Source organism: Mugil cephalus, chromosome 2, assembly GCF_022458985.1.
Source record: "Mugil cephalus isolate CIBA_MC_2020 chromosome 2, CIBA_Mcephalus_1.1, whole genome shotgun sequence".
Taxonomy (NCBI): Eukaryota; Metazoa; Chordata; class Actinopteri; order Mugiliformes; family Mugilidae; genus Mugil; species Mugil cephalus.
The window spans coordinates 21,804,306-21,827,937 of NC_061771.1; the positions used below are offsets into that span (position 1 = coordinate 21,804,306).

The 23,632-nt window shown below is 43.7% G+C and overlaps 1 protein-coding gene across 1 annotated transcript in view; it reads left to right on the forward strand.

Moving 5' to 3' along the window:
- Positions 1–90: 90 nt before the first annotated feature.
- LOC125004536 (protein tweety homolog 3-like) overlaps positions 91–23,632 on the forward strand; it is a 28,126-nt gene continuing 4,584 nt past the window's right edge. Inside the window, exons 1-14 of the mRNA XM_047579198.1 lie at positions 91–702; positions 2,030–2,221; positions 10,323–10,519; positions 16,214–16,325; positions 16,431–16,651; positions 16,832–16,927; positions 17,074–17,146; positions 17,272–17,347; positions 18,895–18,950; positions 19,064–19,156; positions 19,304–19,396; positions 19,480–19,616; positions 22,040–22,213; positions 23,546–23,621. Of these exons, the coding sequence (XP_047435154.1) occupies positions 2,096–2,221; positions 10,323–10,519; positions 16,214–16,325; positions 16,431–16,651; positions 16,832–16,927; positions 17,074–17,146; positions 17,272–17,347; positions 18,895–18,950; positions 19,064–19,156; positions 19,304–19,396; positions 19,480–19,616; positions 22,040–22,213; positions 23,546–23,621 (1,530 nt within the window). The 5' untranslated portion in view covers positions 91–702; positions 2,030–2,095. The remainder of the gene's footprint in view (positions 703–2,029; positions 2,222–10,322; positions 10,520–16,213; positions 16,326–16,430; positions 16,652–16,831; positions 16,928–17,073; positions 17,147–17,271; positions 17,348–18,894; positions 18,951–19,063; positions 19,157–19,303; positions 19,397–19,479; positions 19,617–22,039; positions 22,214–23,545; positions 23,622–23,632) is intronic.

The following is a 23,632-nucleotide window of genomic DNA, read 5'->3' on the forward strand; positions in this document are numbered from 1 at the left end:
TAAACTCGATTGATGGTGACCTAATGTAACTTGTACTTCCACGATTTGACCGCCAGGGGGAGCCCTTCTGCGCATTTTCTGCCACAGACACACACGCAGACACACACACAAACACACACATCACCAGGAGCCGAAGCTGCCGCAAAGCCCCGTCCTCCAGGGGCTTTTAAAGCACAGTGTTCACTTCACGCTCCAACAATATCACGCAGCCGCAGCGCTGAATGCACTGAACCGACTTGACCACCGTGGGAACGACGACCGCAAACCGGAACGACGACTGCACCGTCAAACCAAACAAAAAAAAAAAAAAAGAAAAAAGAAAAAGAAAAGGGGGGTTCGAGTCAAAGAGTTTTTAACCCCTAATCCGCCGCATCGTATCGTATCGTATCGCTGCTGTTTCTGCTGCTGCTTGGGGGGGAAGGTAGCCCTGAGAAAACGGGGACGGCGCCTCGGTGCAATGTGAGCGAGCGACCGGGGGTCGGTGACCGTCATTCCTCCCTTATCTCTCCATGCGTTTGGGGCTGGAGCGCAGACTCTCTGGTCGCAGCTCGCTCGGTCCGGCCGCGTTGATGCAGCAGCGCACGGCTGTGCTGCTCAAATCCTCCGCCGGGTCTGGGATAAAGACAATAGGTGAAACTATACGCGGACTCCCGAGACAAGACTGCACCCAGCGACAGTCTGCACCCGCCGGGGCTCCACTAGGTAGGTTTTTAACCACCACACGGACATTTTTTTTTATTATTATTATTTCTTCTTTAATCCACGGACACGCAGTTCCGCGACAAATCTTTTTTTTTTTTTTTTTTTTTTTTTCTTTCTCCTCCTGGTTGCCTTGGCGACTCCGTGGGACTGCGGTAGTTTTTCCACGGACAAAGCAGGATAAACGGGAGCTAATCCCGGTCTGCTCCGCGTTTTAGTGACCGCTACAGTAAATAAAGAATAATGTGACCTACATGTGAATTAACCACAGTGGAAAGAGGTCGACGTCGTGGGTTTTTATTTATTTATTTATTTTTTTGATGTTATCGGCCATTTCACCCCCCTACCTCGTCCACGACACGTTTATCTCGTGTTTTTGCACCCGGTTATTTTTTTGTGTGTTTATTTTTTTGTTGTTTTTTTGCGGTTTGGGCGTAAAGTGGGTGATGCGTGGTAGCAGCTGTCAACCAGGCCCATAATTCATGTACAGTATGACCGCATGATGTTGGCCCACATTTGAATTTCAACATCATTATTACTTGATTATTATTATTTTTTTATTATTATTTTTAGAACACACAGTCCTTTAAATCAGATTTAATGTAATGGTTGATTTGTTGATAAATATTGTATTACATGTGTGACATCACCTCATAGCGCTTGTTTATGATCATGTCTATCTGGCTCTCGCTGACATTAAGTTATGTGCCACACTGCAGTGTTTTTGCCATTTTTTTTTTTTAACCACACACCCAGCAGTGTGCATGATGTGCCAGGAAGGGATGCCCCATTATCTCACCGCCTAGATGCTTTTCTGCTGCTGCAAACTGATGAAATGATCATGTAAATACGTGTGGGAGATAGCTGGTTGTGTAATTGTGTTTGTAGTGGATGAACAGAGAGTGCCACCGCTTTTATCCGTTTAACCAGGAACCAGGAACATCCCCATAGAGCTTGAGGACCTCTTCCTTTCAGGGGAGTCCTGGCCAAGATGGGCATCAGCACAATACAAAAACGACACAGTTAAAAAACACAAATCAAGGAAAAAGATCAAATTTACCAGCCGATTCAGCCTCAATTAATCTCGGTTTGGATTTAAAAGCACATAGCAACTTAGTTTCCAATTCCACTGCAAGACACTCCATGCAAATGATGCAAAGTACTCTGTGCAATTAAGGCAATAGCCCAAGTATTGCTTTATATATAAAAGTATAACAATGACTGATCCTTATGGTGGCCAGAGCATCACATCAGTGTGTTTGAAATGACAATGAAAGTTGCTGCTCTGCTCTGCAAAGCGTTGATGGGGGTTTCTTGAATTTCTTCACAGTGTCCGTGTAAGGGAATCTGCTCAGAGAGTGAAGTTAACAGCAGCCGACAGGCGTCTGCAGCCAGGATGGCGGCCGTGGTGAACTATTCTCCACCGTGGTGGGTGAATCTGCTCCACCGGTTGCCTCATTTCAACATCGAGTTTCAGCCGGTGAGCAGTGACTTCAGGCCCGAGGACTCCGAGTACCAGAAGGTAAGACAAGTGTGTGTGTGTGTTAGTGTGTGGGGTGGGATAATTACCTCCCACTCAGGATTCATCATCCCCTTCGTGATGCAGCATTTACCTTATCATCCCACCTCCTCCTGCCACCTGCCTACACTGTAATTTCACAGCAGAGTGGCCAAGTGGTGACTGAGGCTGTCCTGCAACCACAGAGCTGTGGGTTCCCTCGCTGCATCGACCAGTGCTGTGTGTGTGTGTGTGTGTGTTTGTGTGGGAGAGAGAAACGTCCTTGAATCCAGCTAGTGGGCCTACCCTGTCATGGATAAATAATACGTGCAGAGGGCAGCTGTTGGCTAATCAAATAGTCAGGTTGGTTTCCAAGTCGAGGGTCAGAGCTCCGGAGGGTTGTCATGAAAACCAGTCGAGAGCTGAAAAACACGTCTTGTGAAACAAATTATGCTTCTTCAATGTTTTTCCCTTGGAACATTGGAGAGACTAAGCTTTTCAGGAAATGTTAAAATGAAGGAAGCAACACTATTTTTGTGAACTGCTCCTACATTAGACATAAGTTTAAGTATCCCATGTACCTTGTCACAGTAGCGCAGAATTAGGTACGAAAAATATACAATAAAACAATAAGAGACAGTATCAGATTTGAAAGAATGTGCAAAACATACAAGAATACACAGCACTCTGACAGTCAGTATATACAGTGTGGGCAGGGAGTTAAAGAAATGCTAAAAAATGTGTAATATATAATTACTAGGATGGTGAACGTGGACATTGAGGTAATTGGTGCAAAAAAAGCAGATTATTGTGCAAAAGAATCTGTACAAAGGACGAAACAGGTCACAAAGACAGTCAGATGCAGACATACGCAGTGTGTGATGTAATTTGCCCACAATCCTTGTGCGTTAATTGACGCAAAGTCTCACTTCGTAGCTGACATGCACCTCTCCAAAAATGTAACAACGTGCTGCGGCGATGCAGAGCTGTGATCGGTGCACTTGGTAGTAGCGTGTTCCTGCTTTAGTATTTCTGGCTGTTTGTCCATCTCTGCGATTTTTTTCGAATTGATTGTTTTGGATCAGTAAAGAATCTGTAAGGTTAACTGAGGAGGTCTGGAGATACAGGTAGGATTCGTGTTTGGCAAAAAGTTTCGGTCACCTTTGTTGAAAGTGAAGCAGGAAGTAGAAACAAAAAGAAAAGACAGCGCCAACTAGTGTTTGGGTGGTGTTTTTACAGAGTGAGTCAGACTGACGAGAATCATAATAAATGTCAATTTATTATTATTATGCCAACGCAGTGCTATAAATTGGGCTTTAGTGAGTGGGCACTGGCTGCTTGGGTCTACAAATATCATTAGAAGTGTGGGAGCCTCTGAGTCAGTGGACGGGGATTAATCACCCACAACTTTGATAATCTATACATGTGTAAGTGTGCAATTTTCAAGTCAAAATGAATTAAATTTATTACCTATAGGCCAAGTTAAATAAAATATTACATGACTTGACGAGGTTAAATGTGTAAAACTGATGGCGGGTGTTTGATTCAACAGTGACAGAGTCGACTGCCTTAGAAAGCAGCCCTGTTTAAAAAAAAAAGAAAAAAAAAAGAGTGGCTTTGGCCCAGTTTTTCTGCATTTCATTAGCTTCCTCAAACAAGGTGACTTCCAGGTCTCTGCAGCAGAGAACGCAGAGAAAGCGAGACACATCGCTCAGAGTCTCACATTTCACTGCGTTGAGGGGCGCCGCTGTCACCCCTCAGCCACGGATAGAGGAGGGAGGGCGTGCAAGTTCAAGAGCCGAGCGTGGGAAGGCACCCACGGCCATTAACAAGGGAGGGAGATGAGAACTGGAGAGAGGAGGAGGAGGAGGAAGAGGAGGAGGAGGAGTGAGAAGGATAATAAGGGACTGATTGGAGGCGAGAGGAGAGAGGGCGAGAGAGGCTTGATGAGCCATGGGAGGTGCTTCCAAATTGTCAAATAGCCACTTCCTGCGAGCTATTCAGCGTTTAACCAAGGCCCTTTGTGCATGTGTGTGCCAATGTGTGTGCCCACTGGAATTTTAAGGACCCCCCTTTTAAGACTAATTACATCCTGACATATTTTAGGGGACGGGCCTTGTTTCTATGTCACTGAGCATTCTGCAGTGGGATCCTATGTTCGTTGGTACGTTACACACGTATGTGCTGTAGGTATATGTGTCACGTACAGTGCGCTGGCTTTCTGTGTCAGTGCGTATTTAGCACTTAGTGTTGTTTGTTGAGGTGAGGTCACAAATGTCCCCGAGGGTGTGTGTGTGTGTGTGTGTGTGTGTGTGTGTTGTTGTGTGTGTATGTGTGAGTGAATATAGGGGTTCTATTCAGGGTGAAATTGTTAATTCTGGCTAGACGGGGGGGAGGGAGGAGGCAGGGGTAGAGGGTGAGAAAAACAAGAAGAAGAAGAAGAAGAAGAAGAAGGTTGAATTGGACAGGGGGAGGGACGGGCTAAAGATGGAGGGAGGGGGGGAGTGGGAGAGAGTCTGCAGAGAAAGAATGCTCTCTTTCTTTCTTCCACTCTTTCACTGAAGACCGTCTTTAGATTGGCTCACTATATCTGTCTCAGAGGCTTTCATGCATCCACTCATCCAGCTGAGAATCACACACACACACACACACACACACACACACACACACAAGACAAGGTCCTACACAGCGTCCCTCAGAGCGCTGTGACCGTCACCGCAGCACAACATCACACACACACACACACACACACACTCAACACACTCACACAATAGAGATTCTTCTGTGTCGTGTTTTTCTTTCTGATGCGATTCGGTTCAGGTTCATTTGCATTCAGCTCAAAACTGAGCTGCTCAAAACTTTTGTCTCAGTCACTGGGGCTGCATCCACACGTCCAAATACATTTTTTTGTTTTGTTTAGTATGTTAACGTCCATACTACTGCGTCCTGCTGCACATTTACACAAATCTGATTTTTTAGGATGGCCACGTCCACACGTACGAAAACGTGGCATCGTGTATTTCACAGTAAAGGTCGATCCATTGTGAAACTGCATCTAGTTGTAGAAAGGCTGTAGTACATATCACCAGCCTATGCGTGTTGCTGTTTCTGCTACAGAACTCCAAAAAAAGAAGAACAAGGGGCGGAGCATGCGCATCAAACCTTGCCCGCCATATACAAACATAAAGCCAGATTACAGCTCGTCATCCTTTTAGCTCATCGTAGCAGCAAAGCAAATGTATATATTAGACCGAGCCACCCAACAAGCCTGTAGTCCGCTACTGATGTTGATGTTGTTATGAGATGTGAGGCTAGAGGGTCGAGAGGTGAGGCGATGACATCATCGTGTTTGTATCAGACGTCCACAAGTTTGAAAAAAAGAATCCGCACCGGCTCCGTGTTTTTCTTTTTCACCCTGGGACTCTGGGATCTTCCTGAGACTGGAACCACACCCTTTTGAATCCAGGTCCACGACCATTTAGCCCGACTTCTCATAATAACTACAGGTTTGAGACGGTGCTGCATAAGATATTGACCCTTGTTGGATGGCTAGGTCCAATATATACCATTGCTTCGCTACTACAGTGAACTAATTATGCTGTAATCCCGACTGTATGTTTGTCTTGAGTGCGCACATGCTCCGTCTCTTGTTCATCTTTTTTTGTCTGAGGTCTGTAGCAGAAACAGCGCCATGCGTAGGCCTGGGATATGTACTACAGCCTTTATACATCAACCTTTACAGAGAAATTATCGACACAACGCTAAGGAAAACCAGAGGGTTGAAAGATCGTTTTGCTACGTGTGAACGTGGCCTTAAAGTGTCCCATCATGAGGACTTTAGGAAGTGTTGCTAAGAACCATTAATTAGTGCTTCAGTCAAGATGGGCTGGAAGGACACTTACGGAAACCCATGTTCTCTTCCTGATTAGGTCTTTCTCTTATTTGCTAAGTCCAAGGTATTTTCTTGACCAGCGCTTTTGAGCTCCACATGGACTGATTAACCTACTATGGACATGGACTGAAGAGGGACACCAGGAAGCCTCCAGTACCAAAATCACATCCTTGCCGACCAGATATACATTCATATTCAGATATCTGCTTACAGTGGTTAACAGTGGTTAACTAGTCATTCAGTTCAATAAGAAGCTGTATCCAAACCTTCCAGTGGTAGTTTAAATGAAAGGTATTCTTGAACCTTGTTGCTCTTGCTAGCAGCTGTTGTGCAGTTAAGCTTTGCATTTTTTCTTCTCAAACAAAGCCTTTCTCTAAAAAAAGAGAAAAACTACTTGGCATTCACTCACGATCACAGTTGGTCTCTGATGACTTAGACTACATCGAGGATGCTGACTTTGTGTTTCTTTTTTCCCCAAGAAAACTGTTTTAGATTCTTTCTTTTTTTTTTTCCTGGATAGCTGAAATAGGAGCTCTCTTATGCTAAGTTTCTGGAAGGCATTTGCAATAGCATGTGTGCCTATGTGTGCTGCTCGCGTCTGTTTGTGTCATGGTAGAAGTGCAGAGTCAGCCACCAGCCGCAGTTAAACAGCTGCAGAACATTACAGAGGAATCATGTGACCTGTAATAACACACGCGTACATATTGCCAGCTGTGGAAAGTAAGTCAGTAATTGGTATTTTGGATAGTTTGCTACGGTTTGCACAGTTTGCACATTATCGCATAGCATTTAGGAATGGCTCAGGGTGGATCAAAGACAAGAGATACCACTCGTGAAGCGATTAATGTCAGATTAAAAATGTAACATCTTTTTTTTTTTCTAAGATCCTTGTGTAAATATGGATTTTATTTTTGGTTCTTTTGCTGCTTTTCTCACAGGTAAATATTCGCGGGATGAATTTGAGGTCAATCGGTGCCTCCGGTTAGAAGATAGTCGCAGGCTAAACCAGACTACAGAGCGACAACACAGGCAGAGAGAGTGCAAGGACGACTCAGTGGCGTGGAAGCGATTGATCCTGTCAGTTCAGACGCGCGCACTTGCGGACGCACACGCACACACACACACACTTAAACGGACAGATTGAAAGTAGATCAGTGTGCCTGGGTGTTTAACGTTGGGCCCCTCCTCCATCCAGCCTGCTAGCTGATCTCCAGTAGGGTAGATGTGCACGCACGCTTACATCTAATCCGAGCACACACACTCATGTGCAGCCAAGCTCACCGTGCTTATTAGTAGCTAATTGATCCATGCTTAATCTGCTGTGATGGTTTGTCAGCGCGACGGTTAATGTAAAGGCCATCATACACACATAGGAGGAGGTTTGGCTTTAACATGAAGCTCATACAATCAAGAGTCCTGGTTCAGCTGTTGTGTGTGTTGGTGCACGCTGGTACTGACTGATAGTTAGTGGATTGATGGTTGTTAGTGCCATCAGCTAGATGGAAAAAAATATGTCAGACACTCAGTACTTCCAGTGTTTGTTTAAAGTCACAACAAATCTTTTTATTTTCATTTCACCGTATTTCTTTTAACCCGTTCCTGATGCAGTTTCTGACGGACGCCGTGAAAACATCCTCAGTGATAAAGCTCAGGGTTTCCTCCTTGATTCCTTCAAAGCTTAATGCATTGTGCTGGATATGGTGTAAATCCCTACAGTTAATTTTAAAAGCCAGAGAGATCTAACAATGCATTAGTGGCGCACGGTGCGGGCGTTAGCGTAGCAGAACTCTAGCAATAAGCCTTTAGATAATAACACAGGATAATACCGGGGACGAGGAATCTGCAGAGCTTATCTCCCATCGGGATTCTCTCCTCTTGTCCGTCGCTCATCTTCTTTAACCTGTTGGAGAAAAGCAGTTGAGGGGGGAGGAATCAGCTGGTGTCTTCTTAGCTTTAGCTCTTAGCTTTAGCTCAGCTGCTTTCTCGTGGGAAATTAACAGTGCAAAAAGACACACATTCCAAATATTGAGGCTCGTGGTGTTTGACTAACCCTTTTGTCTCCCTTCACGTTCTACCACAGCATAATGAAACATGTTGTGTATATCTATAAACTGAATCTACAGTAGTGTTTTAGTGACCGTCAGCCTGGTTGTGTTGGCTGTGGCGCTGGAGACATTGATGCATCGATAGCACTTTTCTGGTCTGTTACGCATCTTCTTTACCAGACAGCGTTGACCTATATAGAGTCATTTTCCTAAACAATGAAGTTGTTTACGTGCTGTTAAAAAGAATCTCGTGACTTGTGCGTATCAGCGAGCGTAAGCGTGAGTGGTCGGTTTGCTCTTGATGGCGAACTGGTGGCACTTTCTGGTTTGCATGGCTTTGTGTTAGCACTGCCTGCTAATGTGGAAATCTGGGGACATTTACAGAAACAAAAAAACAACAAAACTAAACAAAAAAAGACTTAGATGTCATCAAGATGAAATGAAGAGAGAGGGACAATACAGTTTCATTTATTTTGTCGTATTTATTTATATGTAAACATATTTAAACTCCTGTGTCTGTAATTTCTTTTCTTATTCATAAAGCTAAAATTGGACTCTTACGGGTGCAGCTATAGCAGAAATCAGGAACATCTGGTCACCCTAAAAAAAAAACCCAGACAAACAACACAGCACCTTTTTTTTTTTGGCACAAGTCCTCTGATACTGCTGCTTCGTTTTTCGGACCTTTCCATTTCACCACAGTGCCTCACAGTGGCACAGTCGCACCGTACGTGTTTAGAAAATGGTCCAGTTGGAAACAGTGTCTCGCGTCACATCGTTCCAAATGCAGTGTTATGAAATACACCACAGTATATTAAAAATTCATATCATAACAAGAAAAAAATAAGTATACCACTCAGCCCCAGGTTCAATGTAAAAAAATCCAAAACCATCACCCTCACCTGTATTCTTTGTGTAGTACTTATTTGCAGATGTTAGCATGCTAATGTGCTAAATCTAGATGGTGAACATTTCGCCTGACAAACGCTAGCACATGACCTCAAAACACAGTCTCACACACTCCCCAGCCCTGTACTGTGGCCAAACAAATGCTCATACCATTCATCATTCAGCTATTTCACTTATTTTAAAAGTCCTGAAAGCATGAAATCAACGGAAAACATGGAACATCTACTTCACTGCCAGAGAACTTCTCCTTGGACGTTACCTAGATTTCATCCCTGAAACATGTATTTTTATAAAACATAAAGATGAGGAAATCTCTGGCTGCTCGTGTGGAAAAACTGAGCCTTTTTCTGAAGCCCGTGAAGCCAGGAAGTCTGCGAATATCATGGAGGTTGGAGTCGGATTGTGTTGTTATCCGGGGTCCCCAGAGTTACTCCGAGCAGATCTATGGCAAGATTCCTTTGTCTGTTGTAAGTAGTCTGGCAGGTGCGGAGTTCGGCTTTCCAGAAACGTGTCTCAGCCTCTGCATGGTGCCGCAGCACAACGACTTTTCCAGACGGCCTCACATGCGAAAAAGAAAAATCAACGTTTCAGCGTGTGATAAAAAAAGATTTCATCACTTCTCTTTTAGCCTAATTGCTGTAACAGCCCTCGTCTCTCTGTCTTTATCCACTTCTCCCTTTTTGTGTTCGGATGACTCATCTTCTTTCACCTCTTCTTTCTCCTGCATCTTTCCAGTGTCTGTTTTTTTTTTTTTTTTTGTTCTAAATTTACTCCCCCACCTCCCCCAACTCCTTCTCCTGTCTCCTCCCTCCGCCCCTTCGTTCTTTTGCACTTCAAAGCTTTTAGAGGGTGTGTGATCTGTGTGGTGGGTCTCTGGCGTATACAGCTCCCCCAGCAGCATCGCTTCCGCTCGCTCCACAGAGGTGTCCGTGTTTGATGGCGCGCAAATGCGACGCTAATTTTTCAGGGTATCCATCAAATGCTCATTTAACAGCCACTGTTTTTTTTGGCCTCAAATAGCTGAAGAGAGGAACACAACTTGTTTTTTAAATCATGTGGTCTGTCTGTCTGTCTGCTCATACCAGCTAATTTGCTTCCTGCATCCTTAACCCACATGTAAATAAATAAACTAAATGCTCCACGTCCCCGTGATAAGGACGACTCTCACATGCGCTGATTGCTGAATGAATCGAGCCCAAAGTTTCACGGAAAACTGTATTTTCGGAAATGACATCGTCTTATTTGTTACTAATTGGGCATTTCTCCTCTTCTTTTCCAGTCTGTTTTGCTCCTCGGTTCTGTGGCTTTGGTTTGTTTGGGCCTGGACCTCCTCTTCCTCCTCTTCTACTCCTTCTGGCTTTGCTGCCGGCGACGCAAGAGTGACGAATCTTCACACTCCCATTCACACTCCCAGCAGCCGAGCGCCGACTGCTGCTGCACCGCCTGGTGCGTCATCATCGCCACACTTGTCTGCAGGTGAGAGGTTATCTTCACACTTTCCTACAGAATGATAAAGTTACACGTGTACGAACGTCCCTGACCCGCTCCCTGTTTGCCAGCGTGCTACCAGCCGTGAGATGTGTCGTATTGAGGAGGCTCGAGAGAGTGAGGGTTCATGTGTTTTATCATCCTCTTCGATTAATGAGTTGCCGCACTCTCTGAGTTGTCTCTGGGGATTTTTAGGGAAAGGTATTATTTGTCTCACTAAAGACACTAGGCATCGTGCCTATTGGCTGTCGGGCTGATTATTGTTGATGCAAGACCAAGTTTTCGATTTCTTTGCATGTCTGCATCCAGTTGGGTCTCTACACATTTACTTTTTCCAGGTTTTTTTGTATTTTCTCTGAAGGAGGACTTATTAAACTATAATAAAACTATATTGGTCCAGCTAAGGATATTAATAATTTAATGATTTTGACAAAATTCTGTGAATGTGACAGAGACCAAATGTCCACCCTGTTATGGGACATCCTCATCTCTATCCAGACATATCCAGATATGTGTTGATTGCACACTTATTATAATAATTCCATTTTCTGAGCATTAAAAAGTCCCTTCATTTACCTTTGAAATATCTATTTTTACAAATATTCACAAAAGTCTAATTTCAACACATGTCTTTTTCGAATTAAAGGAAATTTCAGTTCCATTTGGCAAAGCGTACACTGCAAGTAAACACAAATAAATGCTTGATATTTGTTATTTTTATTTACTTATTATCAAAAAAACAGGTGAGAAGGTGGACGGTACCTAACAGGATGGACCTCATATCAGTAAAAAAACACATATCATTAATGAGAGGAAGCAGGATGGACAGGGCGTAACCAGATGAACTTCATATCAGTGAAAAACACATTTCAATAATGAAAGTAAATTTTTTTAACATTTGCCTTCTTTCAGACCGGGGCCCCATTCCTTGACCAATACAAGCATGTCATTTTAACTGGTTATCTGTTTAAAAGTACATAACTAATGAAAGCATTAATAATAAAAACCGACACGCGCTGGAAAAAAAGTTAATCTACCTTTCTCATGTCCACCCTTTTACTGTGCAAAACAGTCACAGGGTGGACATTTAATGCTGAAGTTCTCCGTTACTACTCATGTGATGAAAAGCAAGCTTGCTTTTGATAACAACCAAGGAAGATAACTTATTTATGAACCATATTTTTTAAAATTACCAAAAATGATCAGGGGGCAGTCGACATACTTTAAATATTTTAAGCAGTAAAAATGTATTAACAAGAAAACATTACATCTGGAGAGGAATATTATAAATGAGGCTGTATAACAGTAATGAAAAATGTAGAATTTATTTGTTTTCTTTGTAACTTCAGTTTAGCAAACCTGATTTGGGACATGGCAGTTTAGCCTTAAAATTAGTGTAATTATTTTAAATTGAACTAATCCTGCATATATATCATTGTATTCTACACTAGAGGACAGTTAACCACGTCAGTCAAGCTTTTAGAAATAAGTATTAGCCCATTTTAACCCAAAATATGCCATACTACTATGTCACGGGGACCGAATAGGAATGATCCATATAGCATTTTTTTTAAAAGCTGAGAAGTGTACCGTCTTTGATAGCCTGCAATCTATCTATGTATCTTAAAAAAAAAATAATCTAAGCAACCTAAAGTTTGTGACAAAGGCACCACCTTTGGACAAAGTTTGTATGTTTTCCATTCTTTAAGCACCGGCTCTGTTTCAAAAATAAAAACAGTATTGTACAAAACGGCAACGATCCCATCCCTAGTCTCTAACCTTTGATTTAGACCTACAAACTTCCCATTTTCTATCTGCACCAGTGTGACCACGGTTCTCTTCTGCTATACTAACAAGCCAGCTTCCAGCTGAAGCATGAAATCTACTTGTGTATATATATATATATATATACACACAGCAAATGAATGTAATTACGGAGACATGACACTGAAATCATCTTTCAAATAAACCTATGCATATAATTTGCAACAGATTCTTAACATAGCAGGACTGGGTTTCTCTGTGTGTGTTTAGAGGATGCTCATAATCACACATAAACACAGGATACAGAGCGAGACGGAGGGAGGCGCAAATCACGGCTAGAACCAAGTTGTTGCTGATAAACCTACACTTTATTATCATTACTTCACCACAGGACGCAAAACACTTACGGGAACTGCTGCCTCACATAGTTTCACGAGAAACGATACTTATATTTACACATACTGACCTGTGAATTACCTGGAATTCCTTTCATTTCAGCGCAGTGCACTTTGCTGTGCATGTTGGATACTTTTACAGAGATGCCATCAGTTCAAATAAACTGTGAATATCTCAAAACGTTCTTGATTGGTGAGACTGATGGTTGAGAGAAACTTTCTGTCCTTGTCACTTGAAAGCAGAGAACGTAAAGAAAAAGTGTAGTTAGGGCTTCAGCATCACAAGTTCTTTATCTCACTGCACCTCATAGTTAAGGACAGAGAAATGTGCATTTTAATATGTGTATATCTATGATGAATCCAGAAATGCTGGGAATGAACAGGCAGAAACGTCACAATTGTTAGAGCACTTTTGTGGGGGACTAACCAGGGACTCTCTCAGAGTAAACACCCTCTAGGGAGCTCCTCAGACAGCTACACATCTAATCGCTGTCTGGTGGTTTGTGTAGCTGCATCACTTAGTTCTGTGCAACATGCAGCTGCCACACAACAACAGTGCTGCATGTTGCAGCTCCATTTTTAAGGCTAATTTAAGAACTTTTCTTTGCCCAACTAATGTTTTACAGATGTTTACTTTCTTATTGTTGCTGGTGAAACATTCATGTGTTTGACCAGTCAATGTACATTTCTGTCAGGACCAATCTCTTCTGTTTCAGTTGTGTCACTAAATATTCATGTTGTTCTGGATTAATGACGAATGTAAAGTAGGAGAAAACAGACCCTTAAACCTGAGATTGTTCTCAGTTCCAGCCCTCCAGGCACAAAAAAGTTGGGATCACATCCATCTGCTACAGGTACGATGAAAATATTTGGTCCAGAACCTGTGACTCTTTGACTGCAGCTGTGTCTAAGAATGAGAGTTATTACACCGCGTCGTTCACTTTCACCCCGTCTCGTTTGAAGCCTGAATTCCTCCGTGTTGTAACCGGGAACCAGCCAGGTGGTTGCGCTCCACTGTTGGTGTTTATCTGACTCTGAAAGCTGTGTGTACACAAAAGGTCTTTCACCTAAGTGAGGCTGCTCTCTCTGCGCCGTGCAGGGGTGTAGAGAGCGTATTTTGATCTTAGACACGGGACTCGGTGGACTCTGCTCTTCATGCCACAAAAACAACTCTTCCTCTTCCCTCCACTCTGCCATCACTTTGCAGCCTCCGCTGACTTCTTCTTCTTCTTCTCCCTTTCTTTGTGTATCTCCATCTCTGTTAGTCCCCCCCACCACCACCCACCCACCCACCCCCAGCTCCTCCTTTATTTCTCTCTGTTTGGTTTTCTCCCTGGCCTAGAAAGGTTGCCATGGAGACAGAAGCAGATTTGATGCAGAGACGAGAAATGAATTATACAGTCAGGGGAAGCTGTGTCTGTGCATGTGTGTGTTCGCGTGACTCAGGGCTGAAGAAGGGCTGTGTTTTTTTTATGTTTTTTTTTTTTTTTTGGAGGTTTTAATATTTTATTTCGCAGCTATAATATTTCTTGGTGAATATTTTATATGGATTTGAGCACGCGTGCATGTGTCTGTGCGTTTTTATTTATGTGCCCGCGCACGAGAATGCGGTTCTTTGTCCACAATTAAAGATGACGTCATGTCTTATTTTTGGCACGTCACCAGCTGCGTGTGGACTTCCACCATTTGTGTGCAGGTGCAGTGTTTTCCTGTATCTCGTATTAGTTTGTGACCACGTGTCCTGAAAATACTGGTCGATCAATAATAAAGTCCAATGTAGTTTCTGATTATTAACATGTATTTAGTAAAACGAAACAGCTTCCAAACAATGAACAAACAGGAAATATGTTCGTGAAGGACAAATCCTTTGAAAATGTTTGTGTTTTATTTCACTTTTCTGACATTTCATTGGCAGAATAATTGAAAAAATACCAAGATATGACTCAATAGCAAACAGCTCCAACGGTTTCTCAATCACTGCTAGCTTCAGTGCCTCGGCTGACTGCTCCCTTCTCTCCCACCAGCTGAAAAACTATATGCCCCGTTGCTTGGAAAGTCTTTTTTGTCTGAGGTAACTTGATGCCAGGAGATGCTGGTGCATTAAGAGCTGAGAACGTCTGTGACGAAATGGACGTAATTCTCAGCTCCGACACTAGAAACCTAATTTAAAGCTGTAATTCTGGGCAAATTGAGTCTAGGATTGTGATAATCTAACTAATGATTAAAACTATGAAATGGAGAATGAATATCCTGGAAAAGTCCTCTACACGTAGCATCAGAAACTAGATTCTGTGCGATGATCAGTGGAGGAATTTGGGATCTTGAATGATTTATATGTTCGGTTGTGCGTGTTATTTCATGTTAGTTCACCATGAAGTGAATACAGCATTTACTGTATCATCTACTGAGCTTGAACTATTGTCTGCACTGGCCAGTGTTTGCTGTTAATATGATTTCTTAACTCACTGCACCTTACTGGAACCCCCCCTTATGTCTCATATCTCAAGTTGTTGCTCCATTTAATCCCAGATAGGAGCAGTGGGTATTAAACCAAGTAGATAAAACTCATGAAGAGAGAAGAGGAGAAGTGTTAGAGAAGAAGAGGACAGGTAAACAGAGTTTAGGGGGGAGATGATTTACTGTTTAAACTGAGATCATAGGGAGGACGGGAGACAGAATGAGATGTTGTGTGCGAACATTTAACTGCCTCCGCGCTTGTGTTCATCTCCATTTCTGTTTCCTATTTGTATTTATTGTCTCACGTGTACACAACGAAGAGCGTCGTAAAAAATCACACACACACACACGCGACGTAAATCTCGCTGTAACACGAGGCTACTCAAGATCTAATGGGCTGGAATGAATCGTCTTAACAACGGCCGTAAATTTCTCTGTGCAAACCTGTGCAGACGGAGGCATCGCAGTCGCACACACACGCATGCACTCGTACAGTACACGAGGGCAGGAGGACGCAAAAGCTTTTACAGGATAGCGTAGTGGGGCGGGGGGTAAATGTGAGTGGACAAACAGATTTCTGACATGGTGTTGGGTGGATGAGTGTGAACGTGGGTGCTTAAGTTTGGAGGTTTAGTTCGGGGGCCATGAACCCCACATATCGTAGCATGTGTGTTATGCGTGAACGTGGGCGCAGAGCTGCAGAAGGATCATATTATTTGCGGTCTGGTGACCCAATTATTGTGTAGACGGCCTGTGTGTGTGTGTGTGTGTGTGTTTGTGTGTGTGTGTGAGTCATTCCTGGTAGCGCTGTGCTCACCCCGGGCCTGAGGCTGACACCGTAGCGAAAACACTGAGAGCTCAGTGCCACCTGTTGCTGCTTGACAGGAACTGCACTCTGCTGCTCAGCTGTGGGTGCTGCAGCTTTGTTGTTGTTGTCTGAATATGTGTGGCAGAAGAGAAGAACTATTATTCACCCGATTCATCCATATTGATGAATTTGACGCCTTTCGAAAGCTGAATTAATCATTGGTTTAACATTTGGCGCTTTCTATTTTCTGCCTCCCAGCGCTGGCATCGCTGTGGGATTCTATGGGAACGGGGAGTCGAGCGATGGAGCCAACCGTTTGGCATACTCCCTCCGCCATGCCAACCGCACCGTATCCGGGGTGGAGAAACTGGTGAGTCACATGCTTTGAAAGATTGCAAAAACATTTCTTTTTTATTATTATTATTTCCAACAAGGGAATTAAAAAAAAAATATATGACGTGGTGTTTGTTTCTAGGTGTCAGACAGCGCCCTAGCCTTAAACCAGACTGTGGAGGAGAGCTTGGTCCAGTTAGAGACGGCCTTCCAGGATCAGACGGACTATGTGTCCATCGTCCAGAAGCTGCAGGGACAGCTGGACGAGCTGGTGAGGCTGATGGTGGACGTCCCCTTTTGGTCCAACACTGACATCTCCCTGGAGGACTTGGCCCGCAAGACAGAAGCATTTGACTTTTACAGGTCGGTGCTAACGAGTGTTGTCGGTGCCGCATCGGTGTGAAAACACTGCTTTGAGTGTGTGTTGAACCCATTAAAACCAGCCACACTCCCCTGGCCACAAACTGTACAAAGCCCAAGGACTAAACTGATGAGACTCCTGTATTTAAATGAAGACACTGTGATACCATTGTACTTTTACAGATGGCTGGGGTACCTTGGTCTGCTGCTGTTTGACGTACTCATTTGTCTTCTGGTGCTGTTTGGCCTGATACGCAACTCCAGAGGCACTCTGATTGGGTACGTTACATTACATCACACCCCTAATGTTGCTCCTATTGGACGACTCGAATCATGACTAGAGCCTGGGTAATGCTTGTCATGTTGTTAAGCTGCTTTATAAAAAAAAATATATATATACATGTGTGTGTATTTCTGTCCTTCAGAGTGTGTCTTCTGGGGGTTCTGACTCTGATAATCAGCTGGGGGTCTCTGGGCCTGGAACTGGCTGCCGCTGCTGTAAGTGTAACCATGGCAACACTGCCGAGCTCTCTGGCTCCGCAGTGATGTAATCTCTACCCACTGCTCGAGTGCGTGGATGTTACTGTTAGCCTGATGTGTCATGTGTGCTCAACCTCTTGCAGTCAGCCAGCGACTTCTGCGTTTCCCCGGATACTTACATCACCACGGTAACCAAGGAAAACGCCGTCATCAACCAAGGTATGCAGGGAACGAAACCAAACCACGGCGTATGTCCATTTCTCATGAGCAATTCACCCAAGGGGTAGTTTTCCATTTTCGGGGGTTGTTAAATTAAATAAAACCGTCACAAAATAGATTAAATGATCCAGTTTTTCAGAAGGAAAAATGAAAGGACACAGTAAACTGATGCAAGGAGAAACAGTAGGACATTGGTCGGTTAAATGTAGATTCACAAATGAGCAGAAGCATCTAAAACAGGATCCACTTTCCTCTGTGACGGTTAAATCTCACCCTGACATGTCGCCTCTATTTTAAGAAACGAGTGTGTGCGTTAACACGAGGACGTGCGAGCGCGTGTTTCCAGCGGGATTGTGTTTGATTGACGCTCTGGTATCTAAAAGCTCCTAAAGCTCCTGCTCCGTCTCTGCAGACTGCAATGCATCATCGCTCTTCCTCCCGCTTGTCCCCGCTGCCAAACAACCAAACAACAACAAAAAAAAAAACATAAACAAATATGAGCACGTTTTTTTGTTTTTCATTGAAGGCGGTGATCTCATTTGTTCTATCTCTTCATCCTTTCACGTCCACTCAACCCTCCCTCCCTTCCTCCCTGACGTCGCTGTTTTCGCTCACCTAATGAGCTCTGTTGTCTGTCAGTAGAGCACAGATGTTGCCTCCGTATCAGACACATAAAAACAATACACTATTAAACTCGCAGTAATGGTACACTCACTGGCCACTTTATTAGGTACACCTAGCTAGTAAAAGGTCAGACCCCCTTTAGCCTTCAGAACTGCCTTAATTCTTTGTGGCATGTTTTAAGTGGTAAGATGTTGGAAACACTCCTCAGAGATTCTGGTCCATATTCACATGATAGCATCATGCAGTTGCTGCAGATTTGTCGGCCCCAAAGTGTGTCAAGAAAATGTCCCCCACACCATTACACCACCACCACCAGCCTGAACCGTTGATACAAGGCAGGATGGATCCATGCTTTCATGTTGTTTACACCAGATTCTGACCCTGACATCTGAACATTGCAGCGGAAATCAAGACTCATCAGACCAGGCAACGTTTTTCCAATCTTCTAATGTCCAATTTTGTTGAGCCTGTGTGAAATGTAGTCAGTTTCCTATCATCTCCAACCAGTCTGCCCATTCTCCTCTGACCTCTCACATCAACAAGGCATTTTCATCCACACAACAGTCACTCACTGGATATTTTCTCTTTTTCGGACCATTCTCTCTAAACCCTAGAGATGCTTGTGAGTGAAAATCCCAGTAGATCAGCAGTTTCTGAAATACTCAGACCAGCCCGTCTGACACCAACAACCATACCACGTTCAAAGTCACTTCAATCCCCTTTCTTCTCTATTCTGATGCTCGGTTTGAACTTCAGCAAGTCGTCTTCATCACCTCTACATGACTAAATGCACTGAATTGCAGCCACATGATTGGCTCATTAGCTAATTGAACAGGTGTACCTAATAAAGTGGCAAGTGAGCGTTTATTGTAAACGTATGCATTATTGATGATACTGATACGCAACCTTTGGTGCATTCCCAGATATCCTGCAGTATTACCTGAAGTGCAGCTCCGGCCAAATTAACCCGTTCCAGCAGGTAACTTAAGCTGCACTGCTTTGCATAAAAAACTATTTTCTTTATTGTAATGCCACTTATTGACCAGAATGTGTATTTGTGCCTGTGTTTGTGCTTCTCTGTATGTTCTGTAGAGGCTGTCAGGGAGTCACAAAGCCTTGGTGGAGATGCAGGATGATGTGGCAGAGCTACTGAGATCAGCAACACGTGAATATCCCAACACTAAGGTGTGTGTGTGTGTGTGTGTAAATAATCTGTCGGCCAATATTTGTCACGGTTGAGTGGGTTTGCATCAGTGGAGACAGGATAAAAGTGGACGTACGTGAAGGCTGACGTCTGTGTTTGAGGATAGAGCCTTTGTTTGGTGTGTGCAGGGGAGTCTGGAGCAGATCCAGTCCGTGCTGAATTCGACCGAGGTTGGTCTCCACCAGCTGACTGCTCTGGTTGACTGTCGCAGCCTACACATGGTGAGTCACTTTGTGGGCTGTTAAAGAGAAGTGTTCTCAAACCCTCCGTCCAATCTGACTCGTCTTCTCCCGTCTCCTTGCAGGACTATGTCCAGGCGTTGACCGGGCTGTGTTACGACGGGGTGGAGGGTCTCATCTACCTGGTTCTCTTCTCCTTCGTCACCGCCCTGATGTTCTCCTCCATCGTGTGCAGCGTGCCGCACACTTGGCCTAGCAAGAGGTAACACACACACAACCAGTGTCCCTCACAGCCGTACGCAAAGCTTTTACGTCCCTGAATGTGTCTCTTTAGTTAAACCTGTCCACTAACAACTCACATCTTACCAGCACTAACTTCTAACTGTGAACTGAATCCAGCTGATGGACTAGAGAACAGTGGAAAGACCCATAAATAATCAACCCCATGCATGTCATTCTTTTCAGTGTATTTGCCTCCTGAACTGTCTTTCCGTTCGTACGTCTTCCTGCCTGTCTCTGCATCCATCCGGTTTTATTTTATCGTTCGCTGTTAGCACCTCCAGTCTGGCTGATGGTTTGTTTCGACTGTCTCGTACACATCTCTCATTTTCTTTTCTTCCTCTACGGACTCGGAGCACCAGTGTTGTGTTAGACCGTATATCACCACATTTTTTTTCTGTGCCCTACTTCCTCCTTCTGTTCCTTCCCTTCCTCCTCCTCCTCCTCCTCTCTCCCTGTCCTGATTTGGAAATGCTTTGGGCTTCAGCGAATGATGGTGGATATTGAGGAAATTGAAACTATTCTCCGGTCAAATAAACAAGTCACAATTCAGTCAACCAAATAATTCTGTGCTTAAATCTTTTTTTTTTTTTTTTTTTTTTTAGAATACAAATGCAGTTTTCACTCTGCCGAATGATTTTGACTAATCAAGGCTGTGCCATATATTAGCGTTGTTTCACGCTTTGTTTGTTGGGTTCATGAATCACCAGCAGTGCCTGTACATGGCCCAGCAGGTATTAAGCGGTAACTGTCCCTGAATTTGAGAAGAAAAGCTGTTCATTGGGTTGTTTCCTTAATAGACTGCTGAGTCTGTTTTACGGGCTGCTCAGCTTAATCCCATTTTGGTTGAATGAGTGAAAGATCCCCACCTGGTGGCCAGTCAGGGTAGTAGCCTCTCCTCCACCGCACCGTCTCTGTTAACGCAGGGCCATGTGGAAATATTCTTCACACACCCACCTCCCTCTCTGAAGTATTTCTAGTCCCATATGGCATTATAAGAATGTGGACAGCTGATACAGAGGAAAAATAAAGTCTCGTCGCGTACGTGCATTCTTGTGACTGACCCTTCGCTTTAGAAACCAGTACATTTCTGTAGCCAGAGATCCAACTTCCAAATCAGCACATATCTTATTTGATGCCTCATCCTGTTACGTTGCTGGCCGTTTCACATTTTCGACCATTTTATGTCTAAAAATGGTTTGCCCAAATCAGCCACATTATCTCCCCCCTACCCTTTTTTTTTTTTTTTTTGATGTGTTTTTTTTTGCTTTTATTTCCATGGAGCACACAGATGCATGAATTATAATCGGAGAAAAAAAAAAACCTTTAAATTTGATCTTGGTTGAACAATTCGACACGTAGTAAGAGCATTAGGGCCACCCATGAGAGAGAAGATAGGAGGAGGTAGATTTTTTTTTCATTATGCACTTGTTTCATTATGCACTTGTTTATACAGAGTTTATACAAACCGCCTGTATCATCTGTAGTGAGCAGGATGGATAAACTGTGTGCGCTTGTTGGGACCCACAAGGAGTGCACCATGAGCGGTGTTTTTGTTTTGTGCGTCTGTGCCCGACTTCAGGACTCTATGGTCGGATAGGAACACACTCCTGAACCTGTTTGGAGTTTAGGTCCCGCTCTCAGTGGACAAGAAAACAGTGTGTGACAATATCCAGGCCACTGTTAACATGCAACAGTCCAATATAATATATCAGCAATATAACTGAAAAATATCAATTTTAAATTCTTAATATTAATTATTAATTAAGCCCCAGTACTTTTTTGAAGAGTATCAACGGTACCATACTCATACGGTACTGACGGTTTAAAGCTCTACTTTCTACTTTATTCTTGAAATTTCCATTTTTTTCTCAAAATTTCCACTTCTTTCTCAAAGTGCCTGATAAAAAAAATCTACCTCCTCTAAATTTTTTTTCTCATGGGTGGCCCTAATACTCTCCGGTGGACACGGACAGTAAATAACGTAGAGGACGAGTCTTCTGTGTCAGTAGGGGATGACTGCATGACCCAAATGACTGCATGCTTTTACTCATTAAAAGGAGAATATTTAAGAGTCTACTGCTTTCTTACAGTTTGATATCATGTAAGGACACACAGTGATAAAAAAGACAACTCTGGACCCCGCTGTAGATGAATGCTGCCCATGTTCATTTTCTTCTTGTTCAGCTGCCTTGGCGCTGGAGGCATGGCCTTTCCCAGTTCTTTTGTATCGGGGGCACTCCTGGTAGAAACAAGTACACCTCCCCCCTCTCCTTAACCTCCTCTTCAACCACTTGTTTACACTCTGTTGTCTCTCTCGGATCTCCCTCCCCCCCTCTACCTTTTCCCCTACCTGTCCATCATGCCCTCTCGTGCCCCGCCCCCTACTACCCTGACCAATTGAAGGACGGATGAGGAGGACGGAGAGGACGAGTCGGGTGCCTCGCGCGGGGGCGTGCACGATAACCTGTACCGCGTTCACATGCCCAGTCTCTACAGCTGTGGCTCCAGCTACGGTAGCGAAGCTAGCCTGCCCGCTACAGCGCACACTGTCAGCAATGCCCCCGTCACTGAATACATGTGAGTTAGCACCCACTGCCTGCCATAGGTAGCTGATGCTTGCCCCCCCTCCTGTGACCCAGTCTAGCAGCGTAGCCGTGCTCTCTGCCTGCGATATGATGAACTTAGAATATCTGTTAGTATTTATCGATCGCATGTCCATCGTGACACACAGCATTTGTCACTCAGTGGGTCAGAACCCGTCACTCGCTTTTGACTTTTCGATGCTGGTAGAAACGTAGCGGTTAGCTGTACTAGTCAGAATCTGCCTGTTTAAGCCCACCATGTAAGCAAAACCTGATGAAAAACAAGACTTGCACCTTGTAGCATGAGTCGTTAGTAATTCTTCCACACTGCTTGCTGTATGTTGGACTGAATCGCTTGCTCTGTGTACAACAGAAATAAGCATATGTAGTTGTTCTTGCTGTTACTCTTTAGTTTTTACAAGCACAACATTTAGAGACGTAAACTCTCGTGCTTGTACAACTTTACTTTAGAGTTTGGACTGTGCTCATCCTGTTTTATCAGCATCTATATGTCCAACAATACTGACAACCAGAGCACACATGGCTGCAGATTGATTGGTCGATTCTACGGTCCAGGTTGTCTCATGTTGAATATTTCATTAGCTTGACTCAAAGCTGAACTCTCAGTGCAGAGCAGCACAGTCTCGTACAAGTTATTGTTTGAATGATCTGTCAGTGGAACCAAAGGATCAAATTAGTTTAAATGTTAGCATTACAAACACTTAAAGGTATTCAGCACATTTTTTTTTAGAGTTATACTGTACATTTCAATTTAAAACTTAAAGAAGAACTTCGAATGTGTGCAGACTAGTTTTGGTTTTTAAGCTCTCTTGGTGTAGCTTCAACAGTTCGGTCTGTCCCAGCTACTATTTCCTCGTAGAGCTGTAGCTCCTCCCCTAGTTACCCGCAGTGTCTCCGTGCTGTAATTAGATAAAATCAATTTGTTTTATAAAAACAAAACAAAAAAATAACAAAGTCTACAAACTTCTTCTTGTTTGGCCTATTTTAAATCTTCTTACATCCTTTAGTAATTGTTGACCTACAAATTGTCACCATGCAGTGTAGTTTGTTAAGAATATATTCCCTGATTCCTGTGGCTACTAAGGCTGATAAAAGCACTATTAAGAGAATATCTTCCCTTTTGTGCATTGTTTATGAAGAGCTTTTATTTATCCCATTGCTATACGGTATCAAGCTGAAGTCCCTTGTTTGTAGTTTGTAATTAAGGCCATTTTTGTCAGATGATCAGGATGTGGTAAACGACCGACCGGGAGCTCAGCGGCAGGGTGCAGTAACACATGCAGTAACCTCTTATTCTATAATGCAGGAGCCAGAACGCAAACTTTCAGAACCCTCGGTGTGAGAACACCCCCCTGATTGGCAGGGAGTCCCCTCCACCCTCTGTAAGTGCACA